The 22,080-nt window shown below is 34.5% G+C and overlaps 1 protein-coding gene across 4 annotated transcripts in view; it reads right to left on the minus strand.

The window, feature by feature from the left end:
• LOC136025417 (uncharacterized) overlaps positions 1 to 22,080 on the minus strand; it is a 101,285-nt gene that overhangs the window by 62,676 nt on the left and 16,529 nt on the right. For all 4 annotated transcript variants that reach the window (XM_065701440.1, XM_065701439.1, XM_065701442.1 and 1 more), the window contains exons 3-4: positions 7,217 to 7,312; positions 3,094 to 3,195 (exon numbers count right to left, since the gene is read on the minus strand). In XM_065701440.1, the coding sequence (XP_065557512.1) occupies positions 3,094 to 3,195; positions 7,217 to 7,312 (198 nt within the window). The remainder of the gene's footprint in view (positions 1 to 3,093; positions 3,196 to 7,216; positions 7,313 to 22,080) is intronic.

Here is a 22,080-nt window from a genome sequence, read left to right on the forward strand (position 1 = left end):
TCTCCTGTCTACGGTTTATAGTCTATGAATTGTGAGGAGAGGGAGAGATTGAAGAAGAACGTCTTTGTTCCTAGTAAATACGCTTGTCTAGTATCAAATGCCAAAATTAACACTTTGAGGTTAGGACATGATTGAAGAAAATTTGCATGTAAAAGAGAAGAATAAAGATATTCACAGAGCCAGAAACCCTGTCTCTAACAGACATAATGACTCCCAATGTATTTTCTTAGACTATTTCCTGGCGATAATTGGCAGAAGAAGGGCTATGGCTACTTACATTAGTCCACATCAAAGCTGGACCCTTTACTTTATCTAGCTTATGTGGATATTATGCACTTCCTTATGGATGTACTGTATTACTTCTTTTATGGATGGTGAAGTCCAATTGCGTGAAAAGCCAGTTGTACAAGTAAAGTCACTACGGCACCTTGGCTTCCATATTGATTCATCTTATACTATTTCATCAAAAACTGCATGTGAGTAGGAATTCTCAGAAGACTTAAGTATATTCTGCCGGAACGTACTCTTCGCACGATATATTTTGCAATCATCTACTTGTATACATCATTTGGATGTGTAGTTTGGAGCAGCAATCTTTATGTTAATTATAAGCGTATGCAAGTACTACAAAATAAAGCAGCAACAATAATTGGGAAACATGTAAAAAATTTCAAATACACCAATGCATGCTTTAAGTCTCTAAGCCTAGTCAATATTGGACAGATAAGGGACTAGACTATCAAGCGGTGATGTTTTGTATAATTGTGTGCATGATCTAGTCTCGGAAACTTTTAATGATTTTTACCGTTTCAGAAGTTCTGATACATCATGATACAAGATGATATGATGAATTGGTTGTGGAGATTGAAAATAGTGTTGATCTGGTTTTACTATGACGTTTCTTGGCCCTTATGTTTGGAATTTACTTCCTATGAGTGTTAGGGTGTCTGAGCACCTCCTATAGCTCAAAAATAGATTAAAAGAGCACTTCTTGGGAAATAAGTTTTATTTCGGGGAGGATGTGAGTGGGTGATAAGGCTGGAAGAAGGAGTGGGATGAAGGTGTGAGGGCGGCTAGGGTTGTATTTGGATGGTTTTTGTTACCCAGGGGGTGTATGGGAGAAAATGATTGTTTTTTTTTCAAAAGTTAATTTATTAGTCTAGGAGGCTTCTAAGAATGTTTTATAGGTCATCACTACCTGTTAGCAAAAATGGAAATTTTACCCTAGCGTAATGATTTATATCTGTAATTCTTTTTATTTCCGTTTATTATATTAAAGTCAAATATTAAAGTTTTATATTAAAGTATTATAAAGTATTAATTTAATTATAATTTAAAGTATTATATTAAATTTCAATACCTTACTTTCAGTAGATAAAGCTTGCTTTTTTTAAAATTTAACTTCTGATCGTCTTTCAAATAGTGCCGGGAAATCTTTCTCCACTCGATGAAAAACTCCTTCAAGGAGAAATTCCTCCACAGAATCTTTCCCTGTGTAAAACCCTCCCCCTTCCTGAGAAATTATCCCGGGACATCCCATCCTCTCTGAAAATTTCCTCAGGAATTTTTTGCTGAGGATTCTGCCTGAAAAATTCTCCTCAGCATATTTTCATTTGAAACTAAGGCGTTTTTTGTTTAATTTCTTATCATTTTTTCAACAATGCCTGAAATTCCCCTTCTGAGGAAATTTTCCCCTGAAATCACCCCATGGAAAGTTTTACCCGTGGAAAGTTTTCTGACAGAGGGATTTCTCCAGTGAGCAATCCCATTTCTATCAGTAGCGGCTTTTGACACCATAATCTAAGGAGGAGGTGTACCTTAGGAGAAAATATAAAATAAAAGGAATTTGATATCAGATCTCAGAAAAAGTGGGGGAGGGGCAGCTGCCCCTGATCAGGCCTAGAACCACCACTCCCACAAGAAAAAATCTCATATACAATTGCAACTCCGCTGCAAATTTTTCTGGAAAATTCCAGCGAGTCATATCCACATTTAGAATTGAGTCGCCAAACAGAGAGTGGGCTTTTGTCCTATGTGAATATAGTTTGTTTTCATTTTAATACTTTAGTTTCTCTGCTAATGATGATGACTGACTATGCTATTGAAATATCTAAAGCTTTTGTATAAGTTTCTCTCTGTCTAATAAAAGGATCTATCCCTATTGGAACTCTTTATTTGTTTCGCCAGAAAAAGACAGTGTGGTCTTGGAAAAAATGCCAGTGTGGCTCAAAACAGCCGAGTCGGAGATTTATAGCCTTATGACTCACAAGGGTTATGACTAGAGGAATCAAGGGCCTAATAACTCTTTTAGAGCCTGTTTAGCTGCAAAAAGGGATCACAGTGATGATATTTTACTTAAAACATGAGCAGAGTCGCATCAGCACGTTTGGCTTAGCCACAACCATGGTTAAAAGAACAGGTAAGGCAAGAGTGAATGTCTGAGCTGCGTGAAGGAAGCAGGAGCATGAGCAAATATTTTCGCCACAAGTAGCTTGGAAAGACTATAATTTGTCACCTGTAATAATATTGATATACCCTGATTTGCAGCAAATATATTCATCTGTATTCATCTGTAAAACCTATACATGGTTTACATACAACCCACAAAATCAACATAATATTTTTTAGAATCCCATTGTATCATGCTGTTATTGCAGTTAGTTGATCAATTCAGGTATTGAAATAGACTCATTTAACGTGATAGTTGAAAAGTTTATTCAACCATCATCAAGGTTAATCCTATGAATAAATTTCAAGTTGGGACATAATGATGTGGCGTTTCATTTGCACAGAGAAAATTTTTTCTGCTATCATCCCTAGAATCCCTCAAGCCATCATCATCATTAATCATTCATCATCATTCAAATCATCAGCAAATCGCTCTTTCTATACGTGAACATAAATATTATGAAAAAATGGCTTACAAGTGCCAGCTGTTGGCACTGATAAGCCTACAGCTTATCAGTGCTGTACCATATAGTACCATTATGTGTGCCATTATAGTGCCAGATGTTTAATTTTATTATTTTTTCAGATTCTTATTTTCTATATTTTGTATTTTAAATCTATAATAAAATAAAATTGTATCCTTACCTGATACCAATGGTCACAAATTAGCATACGCTGGTTGAAAAGCGTTTGATTTGGACATAAGTAAGTATACTGACGACCACTATCGTCACATAAGTGATAAGTCTGGAAAAAATGTCATCAATACACATTATAAATTAAACCAATAAAAAGAAGCAGAGGCACATCTACATACAGCAGGGAAAGGAAACAATAAAAAGCTAGCATACTTCTGAAATTTAAAGAATTGAATATTTGTGCTGAAAAAAGACTTTACTATCCCATGCAAAATCACCAAAACCCAGTCTGAAGTAAGGGTTGTGTACACCCCAGAAGGTGACATAGTTACTTCTCCGTCGAAATTTCAGTTGGGAAGCTGGTCACGTGTGAATAGCACTGTTCCAATCAGACATGATAGTAGCCCATACAAGACAAGGGGTCTCAAATTTGCGTAAAAGGGTTTAATTTCTGTATTAATAAAGTTTGTGTTCCTGATATCAAAGAATTTTAATACTCAAATTACCATTATGATGCATATGAACAATGACCCCTATCCTGCCTTGATTGTCAAAAGTCGAGGACAGAGTTTAAGTTTGTCATTTGTAGAGTGCTTTCGCAGGGGATTCAAGATATTATGGAAGAGGAGCATGGTTCCTATACCCCTTCAATTGAAACCCCCTTCAGCCGATGTAGACAAGTTTTTTTTTTAAATATAACGCCCTTAAATTAGTAGCACATATTCTAGTAGTTCGATTCAAAAAAGCTAAATTTCATTTCTGCAGAGATAGGGTAATTCCTATAAATTATGTGTTCTCAAGCTTTGGAAGAAAAAAACAAAGAGAGCAAACAGAAAAATTCTTTATTTAGAAACTCAGAGAAATTCAATATTTCTACCCAAAAACTATTGACGTTAGAAAAATCTAATTATGTTTCTGAATTTCAGGAGAAATTTTTCTAGGGAATCTAAATTTACCAAATATTAAACCAAGCTGATATTAGATCGTTATTCACTATGTTTTATTTAGACTTTGGATTGTAGTTCAAAATCTATATATTTTTAATAGCAAAACAATTAATTTACTCAAAGTTTTTTTCAGAAATAAATAAGGAATAAAATGTCCGCTAAATTTGATTCGTGGCAATTGCAACGCAATATACCACTCAGATTTGTAGCCTGGAAACTCGTTTAACATCAAATTTTGTGGAACTCAAGAACAAGTAATGTGTAGTAAACTTTGATCTCAGAGAGTCATGGCGCCAACTTAAGCATTTTACTAAATGATATTGCATTATTTTCTATCAATCCTTAAACAATCTTTCACGATCGTGAATAAAAGAGTTAAAAAATGTTTGAACATGTGAACAATGATTTCAATCAAAAATGTAGGGAGGGGGCTGAAAGCATTTTTTCCAAATCTAGGGGGGGTAATTTAGCTTTTTTTTTTAATTTTTCATATGAAAATACCGAAGAAGCCATTTTTCAATGAAAACTTCTAAAAGAGGCATAATCCAAAATCTAGAGGATGAGGGGGGGGGGGAGTTAGATCTTTCTTTTGGGAAAGCAAGACAGAGCTTATGAAAAATATAATATTGTATTTTCATTTTATATGTCTAAATTGCAGAATAGCCAATAAATCAATCTAAAATCATCCTGCGACTTCAATGACTCAACTGACACCTGATTATTAAGCAAAATCGCCTAAATATCGTCTAAAAAAATTCTTGTCGATTTGTATATACGTGAAAATCTAGAAGGGAACATAAGAAGGAGCCAAAGTTTAAGATGAGGACTTTGGCCTATTAATTTATACAGACAGATAAACATTGCATGACACGTACTTCAAATGTTTTCACTTACTTTTTTCTAATCTGGGTGCCTAAATTGCAATATCAGCCCTATATTTGCTATCAAGTAATTAAAAATCCTTAACCACTAAGCTAAAAATCTAAACATTGTTTGTAAAATATGTATTAACATGATTTGTGATATAAAATCAATTAATTTGCCAGTTTTAACTAAAACTTCACTGATTTTTACGGCAATATCAATTTCAACTGGTAAAAAAAAATTCAGTCAAATGACCAACCACTTCTTAGATTTTATTGGTTTAGTGCCAACACCCATCAAATAGCTTTGATTAGTGGAACTTCTAATCCAAGTAAGCCTATAACGTTATTTTTTTTCACGCAGTGCTTCAAATTAATTTTGAAAAATACTGGCACCTCCACAAATACAAACTTTTGTTAAATTTTTTGTTTCGTTAAGCTTTTGATAATTACCAAGACATTCAAAACTTCATAGTATTCAAGAGCAAAAACGAGCAATCATTTAGCCCTAGAAAAAGAAGCTGCTGAAGTTTACTGAACAATAACAACTAGTTTAATCCAAACAAATCTACAAAACTTGTCTTAACCTTGACATCTATCTCAAATGAGGAAGTGATTTCAGATCTTTCGTCCATACTTTGCCAATATATGGTCAATGAGCTTTAATTGAAGTGTTGAAATGAAGTTAATAGGTTAAATTTTATTTACTAGCAAAACTTTTGGAAACATTCATTAGCTATCAATTGCCACTCAATTATTTATCTGACCTCAGAACGGGTTTATTAATTATTTTCTTATGGGTATTCTCACTGCCCTGATTACTACTAATATTACTCGTCAATTACTACTATTATTACTACTGATAATAGTTGCGAAAAACTTGCGGAAACATAAGATTTATCGGAAAACAAATAAAATGAACTCGGTGTTAAAGACAAAGTTTGAAGCAGCTACTGTTAATATTTATATAATAAGATAACATTTTTCAATCTCAAAGTTTTCCTCTGTATTTTGATGTTTACATAGCTACATCTCATTGCTCAGAGCGCCAAGTTGTCGGTCCAAATCAAATCCAAATATTTCAAAAATGAGACGAATTTTCTCAGGTTTGTAGCTTTTGATGGGCAACAGTAAACTTAGGAAATCTTATGAGTAAATAATGCATAAGATACTTAATGAGCAATTTTCTCAGGCTCGTAGCTTTTGATCGTTAACACTAAACTTAATGAGTCTTATGTTTTTCAAATGAAACTATAAGCTGATTATTTTGATATATCTATCGGTAGCAAAATTTTGTGTTTAATACTTTCAGTTACTATTAACAAGAGTCGCTCCTTTCCTATAGTTCGTTACCACGAACCATTCCATTTAAAATATATAAAATACATTAACTTTAAAGCTACAAATTAAAAGTTACAATCGTGAAAAAATGTACCCAATTTTTGAAGAAGGGGGAAAGTAACCCCAAAAAGAACGAGCAATTAGAATGACCATCGAATTAAGCTTATAAGAAAACTCTACTGTGGAAGTTTTTTTTTCTATGGGGTGACCATATCGAACCAATGGCTCTAGAATATCGGAATAAAAATGATTAGAGAGAAAATTGAACTTTCTAATAATCTTTTTAACTGCCAGAAAAAAATGAGCTGAAACGAAGTAGTATTTTCTGCCATAAAACAACAATTTTACCCGAAATTGGGCCAAAAAAAGCCATTGAGTGAAAATTCTGAGATACCTAATAGATTTAAATATATCGAAAAATTGTGTATTATGCTTTACAGGCTCAGAGACATTAATAACCCAAGCTGGTGAATTCTTAGTAAAAATTTATCTCTAATCCCTTTTGATTCTCGGAAATATTTTTGGTCTATGCCTTTAATATTTAAAACAACTGTTAAAAGTATACTAAAATAAAACTATAAATGCTATAAATACTAAAATAATATTTAATTTTTAGAATACGTGACTATATTTAAAATAAATTTAATCGATAGGTGTTCCATAGACTAGTCGCATTATTCTCATCAACTAGGAAATTTATTGCATTACAGATTTGGTCATTAACTTAGAAAAACCAAAAAGTTCAAAAAATAGCAGGAATCATCGGAACTGCGAGTGTGATTCACCTGACCAGCCAGTTTTACTGGCTTTTTTTGGCGGCCCGACCAAATAGCCATTTACAAATAGTATTTTTGGTTCTTTCAGGTAGAAGATTCGGCCGTTGGTCGTCGTAAATTGTCAAAAAATTATTTTATTGCATTCATATGTTTTCTTATTTAAGGTGTGGCGAAATACTCAAGAAAAAAGAAACAAGATTTACCTGACAGCGAGCTTCTATGTCTGCAAAATACCCATTTCCCTTTCCAAGACAAGTGAAAGAAGTTTTGGGGATACTGTTCAAGACCCTGTCGATATTCTGAAAGTATGAAGCATTAATAAATTGGCTATATGTGTATCAGTAAATTAAGTCTCTTTATATATCAGCTAAAATCAACAATCAATCCCCACTCATCAAATAATCAATTAAAACCACTTTATATGTATTTTTTTTGTCTACACATATAATATTTATAAAGTAACTCCTTTGCAAGCTGCGGTTCAAAATGGGGAAGGGGTTGAATATAGCCTCTTACATAACTTACAACTCTTGCCCCCTAGATACGGGGTTTGTTTCAACTCTAAAGCCCCTGTTACATGGTCTTTAGACTATTTTGAGCAAAATTACTATCGTAACATTTCTCTCAGATTTATTTGGGAAAAAGAAGATGTGGAGGAGGGGATAGTTGCCTTCTGATCATTCTTCTCATTTCTGATCAACTGACTTCTAATTTTCCACTGAATGAGCCCATCTGGGGTTTATGCGACTACCCCTTCCATAAAATAAGATAAGATATATTAAAAAAAAACTCAATAAACGCAATCACAACTCCCCAACAAAACTTCCATGGCCGGTAAAAGAGGGGGATAACTAAACAAGACATTCAAATATTCAATTATTAATGGTTTAACCATATAAAATTAAAAAAAAACACCTAGTCAAAAAATAGACAACAGAAGAAAAAAAAAGAAACGACAGAAGGAAAGGGAATCCATTTAATTACGACACTGAAATCAAGCAATGCAGACTCCACAATTTTGGTAAAAAAAAAAAACCAAAAAAAAAACAAATAAAGAACAAAGGTCCCCACATAACATATACTTTATATTAAAAACCTTATATGCTAATGATGGGCAATTAGTTTAACAATTAGCCCTTGTCCTGAGAGCCGTGGAGGGATGTCATCCCTAAAGATATAACTGCTGGATCTTTCAAATATGTGGAACAAAATTGCTATCTTAAAATTTCGATTGGACGTATTTTGGTAAATGATTGGTGTGGGAGGGGGGTTGCTCTCAAATCACTTTCTACTTTAAAAAGGGCACTAGAAATTTCAAACTCCAGTCGAATGAGCCCCTTTCGAAATCTCTATGACAACTCCTTCTATACGAAATACCCTGTTCTAAAAAAAAAAAATAACACTTTGCGCCAGCATCGTTCTTTTTTTGTAGCTACATAATAAATGAATAAGAAATCCTACCTCCCCCCTATATTTCACCGAATTGATGCCACTATCAGGAGCATTACTAGCCTAATCTTTTGAGGGAGATGGCAATGGATCGCGTGGAGGGAGAACCTTACCTAAAACTATTAGGAAAGGTCAAGAAAAGAGGATGGAGAGTTAAGGCAATCGTGCTAAAAGTTGTTGTTGTAGTTTTTGCTATTACTGATAGGAGTAATTGTGTAGATTTCATTTTGGTGAACCCTAAATACTATGTGCAGAAGTATTCTCATATATTGCTGCGAGTTAGGATTTCTATGTCGCAAAATTGGCCTCTGACTTGCATTCAACAGTCTAAAAAATCCTTCTATACACACTGTGGTAGTGTTGGGGTGCCATTTCGGAACATGTAAGCTGCATACTGTCCTTGGTCTTAGAACACTCGTACTGTAATGTTAGTGCAGAAATTGTAATTAGTGAGTTACAAAGCCCTAATACCAGCGTTAGCGAAAATTAATCTCTTTAAAAAAAATTTGCACCTGCCGTGAATTTTGTAGCACTAATTGTCATTTAAGAAAAGGCAATAAGAATAATAAATAACAATGCTTTGGGTTTTTATTTCACAAAGATATGTTTTTATGCCAAGATTTCTTACAGAAGTGAGGGTGGGGATGATACAAAATAAAGCAGATTAATGACAAAATACACGAGAAACCAGTAAAAATGAAAGTAAATATCTCAATAGTTAGGGAAACTGTGTGTTTTATCGTTTTAGTTCTTTAACTAAGATACCCTAAAAGAGGTATTTTTTCAAAATTTATGGAGGAGACTAATCACCGCCGATTTTCCCCTGCATCCAGGAACTGGATACAGTCTCTGTTTTAGTGTCTAATCCATCATGACAACGTTTTTGTAGACAGGCTCTTGAGTGATATATCAGACCCGTCATTTATCTATCATAGAAAATGCGAATTATCAACATTTTCTGTTTTACGTTCATAATAGTCAAAACGAACTGATTTGAAAAACAGCATGTGACCAATTGTTAATCTTTAGTGTATCTCTGGGCAAAAGTGATTTATGATGTATTCTAGTGTATAGCAGACGGTAAAAAAAATGCAATTGTCTAGATATTCTGTCTGATACTAGCCACTTTTCAAGGTGTTGGCACGTTAATTAATGATTATCTTTGTTGTGTCTTTGCTGAGATGTTGAGAATTGGAATTAATTATTGAAAAAAAAAATGAACGCGGCTAAGACCCTTCAATCATTCCCGATATTCCCTAATTAGTATTTTAGACAGTATATCTTCTTTTTTTTCACCAGCATTGATCAAGTCTTTCATTCATATAGCCTGAGAGCTACGTCACTAGAAAAGCTCATTGTGGGCTGATTGTGATCAGCTCATTGTGATCATCCTGATTTTTGAGCATACATCCTTTTGAGCACATGAAAGCATTTTTTTTTACCCTCCATGACTAAAAAAACACATAAGCAAAATACATTATACCTTGGCAGTGGCTGGGCGGATCAACTTGAATTACTCCTTTCTTTTATTAAAAAAAAACAAGTTTTTCTAACTGAAAGTAAGGAGCGACATTAAAACTAAAAACGAACAGAAATTAATCCGTATACGAAAGGGGCTGCTCTTTACGCCAAAGTTTGGCTCTTTCTCTCAACTCCACTTTAAAAAAAAACTTTTGTTAAAGTCCAGGTATGCTTTTAGGAAAAGCGGAACTTCATGGGTGCACTCTAAACCAATTTTGAAATCCAAATTACCTTCCTATAATTTATTTAATGTTTTATTATCAGTTGCTTCTATTGTCAAGTTTTTAAATTCCTCCAACAAACTAAACTCTGTTCTAAATGCTTTGTAAAAATAAATGTCAAAATTTGTCATTTATATCCTTTAAAAGGCTTTGTTTGAATTAAATCTTATTTAAATTAGACGACACTAAAAGGACTAAAAAATAAATCGAAAAAATAAAATTAAGCACTGAGGTAATATTTGTGACAACACTGTCAAGTTGTCAGCAAAATATTTTTTGTGGGTCATGTAACTGATAGGTGTGTCTTCAGTGGTTATTTTATTTGTTTACCAACGAGCAAACGGTAATTTGCTCGTAATATTTGAACATTATTTCATACATTGTTTAATATATGCTAGTTTGGTACTTTACGCTATAAGAGCAAGTCATCTTGAGTTCAAGAACCAGAGAGGAAAAAATCCAAATGAAGAAAAAAAAATAACTTGTAAAAAGGCAAAAATCACTATACTAAAAAACGTTTCTTTTTTATGGGCTTTCAATTGCACGCAAGAATCACAATCAGGTTAGAAGTGAGGCCTCAATCTATTTAAGCGGTCCCATAGCCACTAAGCTGTTCTTCTCTTAATAATTGAAGATGGGCGGCGATCCCCTCAAGACAGAGGTGTTATTAATTTTCTTCAAAAACACTGGTGTCTGGTACGTAATAGGAGTTGCGTGATTCTCAAATTTGTTGAGGGTGACGTAATCTTGCGTGACTTGTTTGATCTTACGAATTGCTTCCATATTATTTCTGCATCGCAAGAATAAACATCTACATCTTATTTTTTTTTAAAGCGAAGATGAAGTATTCCAAGAAGACGTGTGTACATGATAGCGTTATAGTAGCATTGAAAGCCGAGAAAGAAAAATATTTGAACTATGAAACAAGTCCTAATGGCAACACTATTGGATATGTATGCGTGTGTTGTCATGACAGTAAGAAGCTAAATTTCTTCAGAGCATCGAGAAAACTGAAGTATTATTGAGCTGGATGTGCGTGAGTAGGATTTTCAGAGATGATAGTACTCATAAATAACGCAAGCATAAGAATTTAGTTGAAAACGAAGACCAACTTCTTGTTAATAAGTTCTAGAAACTTGTTACCCATTGATAGATCCTATTACCATCGTCCTACTATTACCATTCGATGAAAGGCAAAAAAAAGAAAAGCAGGCCCATCTAGCATTATTACGCAGCATATCTTGTCTAGGTGCCGAAACTAGAAACTAGGTAAAACCAGCGTTGTAATTGACAATCAAATCACCGGTACAATGAAAAGGGTACTAGCGGATATTATCACCAAGGAAATTAAACATGAATTGACGAGAAACAAGCCCCTTGCAAACCTTACTAGCGCTAATGATAGTTTATCCACGGATACACTAATTGAACCATAGATCTATCTTTAAGAAAGGAGTGAGTTTGTTACTAGCGACTAAGAATCCTTGTTAGTCTATAATCGGTAGTGAGATTGTCAACATTAAAAATGAGTAAATTTGAGAAGAAGTTCATAGGAAATCTTGTTACTTTGGAAAAACGTTCGATTCTAGATGATGATTTTCTAGAGTTATCTCTTCAAAGGGAAATATTTTTTCAAAGAGTGCTTAACGATATAATGAGAAAGGATTCCCCTTCTTTGGACTATTGCATGAATACATCGTGTTTCAGATGCATTTACTAAATTTATCGGCATACTAATTGAAACCGAACAAAATGGCATTGTGGTTTTTCTTTTAACCACTACCTAGACGGCCATTTGGCAAGGCAATATGAAATAAGTCAAAAATAAGTCTAAACTGGTTTTATGACGTCACTCGATTCCTCCTCCTCCTAAATAACGTTCATTTTATTGATTGCGAATCAGTTTCTCTTTGAAAGTTTCTCATTAAAATTGTACACATTGAGTAGCTGGCCATCCTGTGAGAATTGTACTATTGTTGATGACTATAATGAAAACTGTAGATAATACAATCTATGTTAATTGTTTAGAGGATACGCAGTGCAAATTGAAGACCGGAATGCCTGTCTTGAAGAGATTTGTTACTCTCGTACTAGAAGTTTCCAATGCTCCAATTGTCACTCTGATAAATGTAATCCAAATAAAAATACTCACCTTAGAATGATTTCAAAAACCCTAAATGTGATTTCACTTTATTTTTAAGAGACTGTTATCGTCGTGGTTTTAAACGGCTTTGGGAAAAAGATCCTGGTCTACGCTTCAATTACTGGAATAATAAGAGACTATGGTTTTACGACATCACTGTGAAGATATTGGCTACTATTATTATAAGCCTACTGACCTTTATTCGGCTGTTACAGAAAGTGATTGTTCATATGGGAATTTTGTGTACGACATGGCTTCAAATAAGCAAATTGAAACACGTGAACTTTATAATACAAATAAAATTAGTATCATTGACTTTACAAAGAGATATAATAAAATAAAGTTACATTTTACTGACAAAATGTGACCCTGATTAAAACGATAAAACCACGAGTTTTTGCAAACATATCTTCGTTTACACCATTTTCAAATAATTGTGAATCTTGAACTAGGGACAAGGTCCTCTAGGATTTATCAAAGGATAAATTGTAGAGTAGAATTCAATTTACTTTACATACAAGAGATAAAAGTCCAAACATTTCAAATTTTTGTGGAAAATTTGTCTATAATTCAACGCCATTTGCAATTTTTTCAAAAGCCAAAGCAAGTTTTGGAGGAATTTCAACATTGATAAATGACAAGTCGGTGTTGGTACGTGTAGCAATATTTCGTTTCTTCGTGATTGTATGAGGAACTAGCAGTTTGATATTATTTCTATTTGCTCTTAATTTCTCAATTGTTTATTCGTGATTGTTTGAGGAACGAGCAGTCTGATATTATTTTCATTTACTCTTAATTTCTAAATTTTCAAAGCAATAAAAGTCATAAATTGTTTATTTTTTGTGCGTGAAGTATTGCCGAGGTAAGAGAGACTGTTGCATAAGTTATAGTGTCAAGTACTTTTGAAAATAAATTTGGACGGTTCGGGTGGTAGCTTTATACCAATCTAAAAATTAGGAGGCAACCATTAAGGTATATTAAAAACCTCATGATTTTTACTCCCACCAAATGTAAATCTTTAGTTGTCGCATCTCTAAGTATATTGCTGGTGTAAGTGTCCGTTTAATATTCACATCCAATAGCCAAACCTCTAAATAACTTATAGTATATTTTAATCATCAACATAAATTGTATATAACTTGCATAATTTGTAAGATTATTGCTTAAGCTCACCAACGTTCCATATATATAAACATCGATTTGTCTAAACTAATTGTGTCGTACACAATTTTCATAAGATAACCCCTCAGCTGCACTTGGTTTTCCATGTTAGACTTTCTGACGGTCACATGTAACTCTATAAATGTGGAAGTCAAATCTATCAACTAATCTTCACTGAAAAAATTGAAAATGTATGTTTTCAGAGAGCGGTTGTTGTGGATAAAACTGTTCATAGTAACCATGTTTTACACTCACATCAGTATTTTTCCACATTGAAAACATTTAGAGACAATTTGACCGAAGGACAAGATTCTTTATTAGGTAAATATGCCATTTTTAGAAAAGAAAATCCTTTTCCGATCTAACAATTTTTACTGTTTTTTTTTGTTTTTTTTGACAAGAACAATGTTTTACGCTTATGGGCTGAGTTGACACTAATGAATGATGAGATGTTTCTTGCCCTTTTAAACTTTTTTTTTGCTTTGTCGAGATTTCAATCGCTCACCCAGGGATCCCACGCCAAACCTGAGATTTTGTGGAACACTTTCTTTAAAATCCATCCCAGAGCCCTAATCATGTAGTGTAGAGGTTGCAAAATCTATGGCAACCGGTGCAACATATTTTTTAGCCAGGGGTAGTATAGAGCCAAACAACTTAGCAAACCAATTTTTTTTCGCTGATAACTTTCGCAGTTTCGGAGGGTATTTTTCGGAGGGTATGATGTTAAAGGGGTATTCATTAGAGACAAAATTGGCCATCAAAACCTCGTTGGAGAAGTCAAAGGGTCTAACTTTATATCATATGTACGATCCTTTCTCAAGATATCATGTGTATTTTTAAGAATACGATCAAAAAGAGCTAGTTTTTACCTTTTCTCGAATTTGATGACGGGGAAGAGTTTTGTCCAAAAATCAATTGTTTTATTCAAATAATCTTAAAGGTGATCAGAGACACTGTACATGAATGTCACATAGAAATCATTAGCCACTGCGAATGTCTTCAGCGGCAATCCAAAAATCAAGATCAGAGTTGTATCCCAGCAAGTGAACAAGCAATTGTCTCTTACCCCTGCGAGTTCGAGTCTTTAATATTTTTTCAATTTGATACCTTCCAGTGGTTTTGACTTTTTGTAATTCATACTCGTAAAAACCACCAAGAATCTCGTCATCTTTCATATCACGCGGACGATACGTTACAGGTTTAGTTTCTAAGACTTTTGACACACAAAAGTTCAGTGGACCACAAGTAATTCCGCTTTTCAAAACTATCAACTGTTTGATTGATTACTTGTTTCGATTGAATATTAAGTTTCCCCTTCTTCACAACCTTTTCATTGGAGTAATGTTTAAGAAATACGTCAAGTACAGTGTTACTGAGATGAACTTCAAGAGGAATATGATTGTACAAGGATCGATTAGGGCGTTGATTATTAATCAACATGATATTATCTAAATCTTGAATAAAAGCAGCTATATTTTCAATGTACAATAATTCGAGATTAAAATTCGATTTTTCTTAACAATTTTTCAGCCGATATAGCCTTTAGAGGACTAAGACTATGATAGGGTATTGTAGTATATAGTATATCTTTACATGTGGATTAACCTTTTTTGTGGAAAAACCTTTTTTACATGTGGATTAACCAATTCACTACCCCGATTTTTTTTTTAATTTTCTATAACAATCTTGCTCAAAAATAGATTCAGAGGTTATAGCAACTTCTTCACCTCTCTTTGAACGCAATGTTACGGCATATGCATAGCGCATATGCCGCAGTAGTGCCATTCTCAAACATAACACTAATCCCTTTACTGTATTTGTTTGGTATACCATACAAGGATAAGACCTTTGCTAAAGCTCTCCTGTCAACAGAATCGAACGCTCGCTCACAATCTATAAAATCGAGGACTTTTTTTAACTTGAGGACTAAGTTTTTGACAACTAAGGCACTTCATAATTATTAACCTAGAAGTAGAAATTTGGTTGACACATCCTCTACCTTTTCTAAAACCGCACTCTTCATCTCTTAAAACTTTTTCTGCAGCATTTCTCAGTCTAAAAGCATCATATTACTAAGTAGTTGGCTACCTACAGAGACCAGACTATTGCCTCAATAATTACGACACTCACTCTTATCCCCTTTTTTATACAGTGGTTTAATTAAGGTTTTCCTAAAATCGTTAAATACTTTCCCTTTTTCAAAAATCATATTCATAAACGTCGGTAACTTATTTCTAACCTCAGAGCCATCATATTTAAGAAAATCATTTACCACACTATTAGCACCTGGAGCCTTATTACTTTTTAATCCTTTTAGTGCTGTCACTAATTCGTCCTCACAAAACATATCTTCCTTCATATCCAAGGTAAAACAAACTTTTTCATTTTCCTCTACATCTTTTCCTGCAACTGTTTCTAGGCTTAGAACATCCTTAGAATGTTCCACCCATCTCTCTTTAACTCTCGCTTTATCACTAAATGTAGCCCCGTTCCTATTTTTAACTGGGACAGGTCTGGACTGACTAATCCCTCTCAATTTATTAATAAGCCAGTACAATATTTTACTAGTTTGCCGTCTAGCTGCATCTTCCAGATCTTTGGCAATTTTGTCCATGGCCGCCATTTCACACCTCTTTAGTTCATATTTTAATACTTTCTCCACTTTCTTTGCATTTCTTTTGTCTTTTTACTAATATTCCTAGCTGCAGTTTTAACTTACTTCTCTAAGACACCATCAGCAACTTCACAAACCTTTTTTCTAAAATTATTCCAAGCATCTTCCACATTGTTAAAAACTCTCAAGTTTCGTATTCAACTATTCCTGGAAAGTTTCTCTCACATCTCATCCTTGAGTCTACCAATATCATAACTTCCCGGGAGGAAACTACCCTTCCGAATTTTTAGCTTTGAATTAAACCTAGACACTACTAGATGGTGATCTCTACTTTTAACATAAATAACATCACTCCTATATACCATAGTATCTCGTATTGATCCTGGCAGTTTTCAGTTTACTATAATACAATCAATAAGTTTTGCTGTCTTACCATCACGTGAATAGCATGTCAACTTATGGGCCATTTTATGACCAAACACCGTATTGGCTATAACTAGATTATTATACCTACAAAATTGCAAAAGTCTGTAGCTATTACTGTTTTCTTTACCTACACCAGATTTACCCAGGCCAGGATACCACCTATTTCTACCAACCTGGGTGTTAAAATCTTTTAGTAAAAACACCATATTTCTACCTGGGATCCTATCTATTTGCTCCTGTAACTGTAAGTACAATTCATCTGGGTCACTAGTATCCCCGTCAGTTTGTTCAACAGGGGCATGTACTGCTAAAACTGATACCCTGAATTTTTTCGTTATAAAATGAGCAATTAGTATTCTATTATCTATGCCTTCCCAGCCTAAATAGGACTTTGCAGCTTCTTTATTTATCATGAGCCCTTCTCTTTGTCTATGTACCCTGTCCTTCCTGCCTGAGTAAAGAAATTTTATATCACATAATACCATGCTTCCTACCCCTCGGATATAAGTTTCTGAAATTCCTAATAAGTCCAGTTCGAATCGGCTGAATTTCTCAATCAAAACTTCGATACGATAGTCATTTTTTAACGTCGTAACATTTCAAGTTCCAACTTGCATGCTCTTTAAATAATTGATATTATTTTTTTGCCTTTGAAACACTGAAGTGCTTAAGTCGACTTAAAAACGGATAGCAAAAAGTCCCAGGCACATTCAGTGTGAATGGAGGCTTTGTGCAATCAAGGGTTCATCTTGGTGACAACATTATTTTCAGCACTTGGCAATGCTGTTCTATCAACAAGAGTATGCACAGGCAGTCCCGAGCCTGTTACCTCCGAATCATTATATATGGATTTCAACAAATAGTATGCTACTACGGGGAGGCAACCCGTAGTAGATAAATTAGCTAGGAATAAGTTTTTCAGCCCAAAACCTCCCGTCAAAACACAAGCCCAGAAGAAGTATCCATTAATCAGAATACCTTGTGAATGCTGCGTCGTTTAATAGGCGTTAAATTCCTCGAGGGGTGCCATTCCTCAAGTGGGAAAAGAGTTAACTGGAAGGTTCCCGGTCTTGCAGATACCCTGAGAGGGTCAAGACAGCCCTTTGCAGAGGCCGTTGTCCGTATATCTAGATCTTACGCCCTGCCGTAGTTGTCCTTCTAGAGAGGATTCTTCCACGATGGTGTTCCGTGTCACCATGCAATTTAACACATTACTGGGATATATACATACTTCCTAGTGTTTTTTACGCCAAAATGGCGAAGACGTCACTTTGCTGTGGCACAATATTTTTTTTGCCACTTAAAAAGATCAATAGAACTTTCAAATTCCATTAAAATTAATGTTATCACAACATTTTAGGATCAGTAGTCCTCACCCAAGGGAGAAAAAAAATAAAAAAAAGAACAAATAAAAAAAAACCAATTAACATATATCCGCCATCGTCATTCTCAGACAAAAACCAAACAAATTCGTGGTTTTAAAGATAGGGGTTTAAAATCTCCACAATGGAACTTTCGTATGTGGTGAACATCGAGGTGTATCTTTTACCATAATTACTCGGCTTTTTAGGGCTATTTACCCCTATTTTCAAAAATCAAAAAAACTTTCTTGAGTACTAGCTTTTGTTTGGTAATTTTAAAATTAATAAATTTATATTTTTGAAATTGCCATAAAAAGTTAATTATTTTGATTTATATATTGTTAAGAAAAATTCTCCGTGTTAGAAGGGGAGGTTATCCCATCCCTTAATTTTGGTAATTTTCGTTCGCTTTGATTGAGACTACTAATGACTATTATTATTTTGATTTGTTAATGTGTTTCATTTTCGTTCGTCTTTAGTTCATTTATTCGTTCATTGTAATTTTGGTTCTTTTATGTTTGGCTTATTATGAGACTGTATTTATAATCGTCATGAGGTTTAGTATCGTTCCTTGCATTAATTAATAAAAAAAGTTGCTTCAACTGAAAGTAAAGAGCCACTTTAAAACTTAAAACGAACAGAAATTATTTCGTATATGAAAGGCGTTGTCCCCTCCTCGACGCCTAGCTCTTTACGCTAAAGTTTGACTCTCTATTAAATCTACTTTTTAAAACAGTAAAAAACTTTAGCGTAAATAACGGGGCGTTGAGGAGGGAACAGCCCCTTTCTTATACGGAATAATTTCTGTTTGTTTTAAGTTTTAGTGTCGCTCCTTACTTTCAGTTGAGAAAACTTTTTTTTTTATTTAGTTTCTGAACATTTTTGAATTAATGCATGTTTTGATTTTGGCTCACCGTACATGAATAATTAAAACAAAATTTGCATATTAATTTTTTTTTTGGCTAAAGGGCTATCTCATAGTTTTGATCGGATGATTTTGATAAAAAAAGAGGGAGGTGGGGAGGAGGCGTAATTGCCCTTAAATTTTTGGCTACTTAAAAAGGCAACTAGAACTTTTAATTTTTTTACGAACGTATAAATATACGTAACTTACAAATTAACTTACGTAGAGAACTTCTATATTTTTATATTTTTATTACGTATATGAGGGGAGTCGCCCCCGCGTCGATACCTTGCTCTTTACACTAGAGTTTGAATTTCGTCCCAATTCTTTAAGAATGACCCCTAAATCACAAAAGCCTTAATATAAACAGTTGAAATTACTAAAAATACTTTAGCGTAAAGAGGAAGGTGGGGAGGAGAAGAGCCCCTTTATATACCTAATATTTTCTGTTTGTTTTAAGTTTTAATGCTGCTCCATACTTCCAGCTGAAAAAAAGCTTTTTTTTATTTATTTTCTCTTTTTTTAAATGATGCTAGAAAATCCTGCGCCTACTACATGGAACTTCTCTTACCTCATGATAAATTCCTCCATGGAAATATCCTCCCACGTAACCCCTTCCCCCTGACCCCTCCCACCGTGAAAAGTACCCCTGAAAACGTCTGTACACTTCAGAATAACTATTACTATATGTAAACAATGGTCAAATTTTGTAACTTGCAGCCCCTCCCCCGGGGACTGTGGGGATTATTAGTCCCCAAAGACATAGCTATTAGGTTTTTCGACTATTTTGAACAAAATGGCTATATCAAAATTTGGTCTGATGACTTTGGGAAAAATGGGAGTGGGAGGGGGCTTAGGTGTCCTCCAATTTTTGGTCACTTAAAAAGGACACTAGAACTTTTAATTTCCGTTAGATTGAGCCCTCTCGTGACATTCTAGGACGATTGGGTTGATACGACCAACCCTGGGGAAAAAACCAAAAAAAAAGACAACAAAAAAGCAAAAAAACACGCATCCGTGATCTGGCTTCTGGCAAAAAATACAAAAATTCCACGTTTTTGTACATAGGAGCCTGAAACTTTTAGAATGGGATTTTCTGATACGCTGAATCTGATGATGTTATTTTCGTTAAGGTTCTATGACTTTTAGGGGGTTTCCCCCCTATTTTTTAAAATAAGGCAACTTTTCTCAGGCTCGTAACTTTTGATAGGTAAGACTAAACATAATGAAAATTATATATTTAAAATCAGCATTAAAAATATTATTTTTTTTTCTAACTATTGATTAAAATCCCGTTCTTAGAGTTTCAGTTATTAGTTAGCCGGGTCGCTCATTACTACAGTTTGTTAACACGAACTGTTTGATGATCAGGAATTTATTTAACCTAGTATTTGTTGATTAAAGAGCCTTTGACGATTTTGAGTTGTCTTAATTTGACTTTTTTCAGTTTATTTCTGACCTTAGTTTATGATTTTTGACTATTGGGCTTCATTTTTTTCTTGTCTAGAATGATCTACATTGTTTTCTCAAGAGGTTATTTAACCCAATATTGGTTATTAATATTTTTAACTTACGAACGGGTCTTGGGATCTTAATGAAATTTGATGTTTGGAAGGATATCGTGTCTCAGAGCTCTTATTTTAGATCCTGACCAGATCCGGTGACATTGGGGGAGATGGAGGGGGGAACCTAAAATCTTGGAAAACGCTTAGAGTGCAGGGATCGGGATGAAACTTAGTGGGAAAAAATAAGCAGAAGTCCTAGATAAGTTATTGAAATAACCGGAACGGATCTTCTCTGTTTGGGGGAGTTGGGGGAGGGTTAATGATAAAAACTAGAAAAAATGAGGTATTTTTAACTTACGAAGGAGTGATCGGATCTTAATGAAAATCGAAGTTTGGAAGGATGTCATGTCTCAGAGCTTTTATTTTAAATCCCGACTGGATCTGGTGACATTGGGGGGTATTGAGGGGGGAACCTAAAATCTTGGAAAACGCTTAGAGTGGAGGGATCGGGTTGAAAGTTGGTGGGAAAAATAAGCACAAGTCCCAGATATGTGATTGACTGGATCGGATCCGCTCTCTTTGGGAGAGTTGGGGGGGGGTAATTCTGAAAAATTAGACGAATGAGGTATTTTTTACTTACGAACGAGGTATCGGATCTTAATGAAATTTGATATTTGGAAGGATATCATGTCTCAAAGCTCTTATTTTAAATCCTGACCAGATCCGGTGGAGGGGATGTCAGGGGGGTGGAACCTAAAATCTTGGAAAATGCTTAGAGTGGATGGATCAGGATGAAACTTGGTGAGAAAATAAGCACAAGTCCTAGATACGGGATTGACATAACCGGAACAGATCTGCTCTCTTTGGGGGACTTGGGGGGAGGGTTAATTCTAAAAAATTAGAAAAACATTAGGTATTTTTAACCTTTGAAAGAGTGATCGTACTTTAATGAAATTTCATATTTAGAATAACCTCGAAATTCAGATCTCATATTTTAAATCCCGACTGGATCCAGCGTCATTAGGGGGGGGGGCGGAAATCTTGGAAAACGCTTAAAATGGAGAGATCAGGATGAAACTTAGTGGCAAGAAGAAGTACAAGTCCAAGATAGGTGACTAACATAACCGCTCTCTTTGGTGAAGTTGGGGCAGCGGGGTAATTTGGAAAAATTAGAAAAAATGGATGATCAGATCGGGTGAACGGGTGATCAGACTTTAATGGAATTTGATATCTAGAAGGATCTTGTGCTTTATAGCTCTCATTTTAAATCCCGACCAGATCCGTTGACATTGAAGGGAGTTGGAAGGGGAAACCGGAATTCTTGGAAAACGTGAAAATCGAGGTATCTTACGAATGGGTGATCGAATCTTAATTAAACTTGATATATAGAAGAATCGTATGTCTCAGATGCTCCATTTTCAATTCGAATTGGATCTGGGGACCTAGAGGGTTGGAGGGGGGAAACAGAAATCTTGGAAAACGCTTAGAGTGGAGAGATCGGGATGAAACTTGATGGGAAGAATACGCACAAGTTATAGATACGAGATTGACATAATTAGTACGGATCCATTCTCTTTGGGGGAGTTGGGGGTTGTTAATTTGGAAAAAAATAGAAAAATTGATGTATTTTTAACTTAAGAACGGGGGAACGGATCTTAATGAAATTTGATATTCAGAAAGAACTTATGTCTCAGAGCTCTTATTTCAAATCCCGACCAGATCTGTTGACACTGGGGGAAGTTGGAGAGGGAAAGCTGAAATC

The sequence above is a fragment of the Artemia franciscana genome, chromosome 3 (assembly GCF_032884065.1).
Source record: "Artemia franciscana chromosome 3, ASM3288406v1, whole genome shotgun sequence".
NCBI classification, from domain to species: Eukaryota; Metazoa; Arthropoda; class Branchiopoda; order Anostraca; family Artemiidae; genus Artemia; species Artemia franciscana.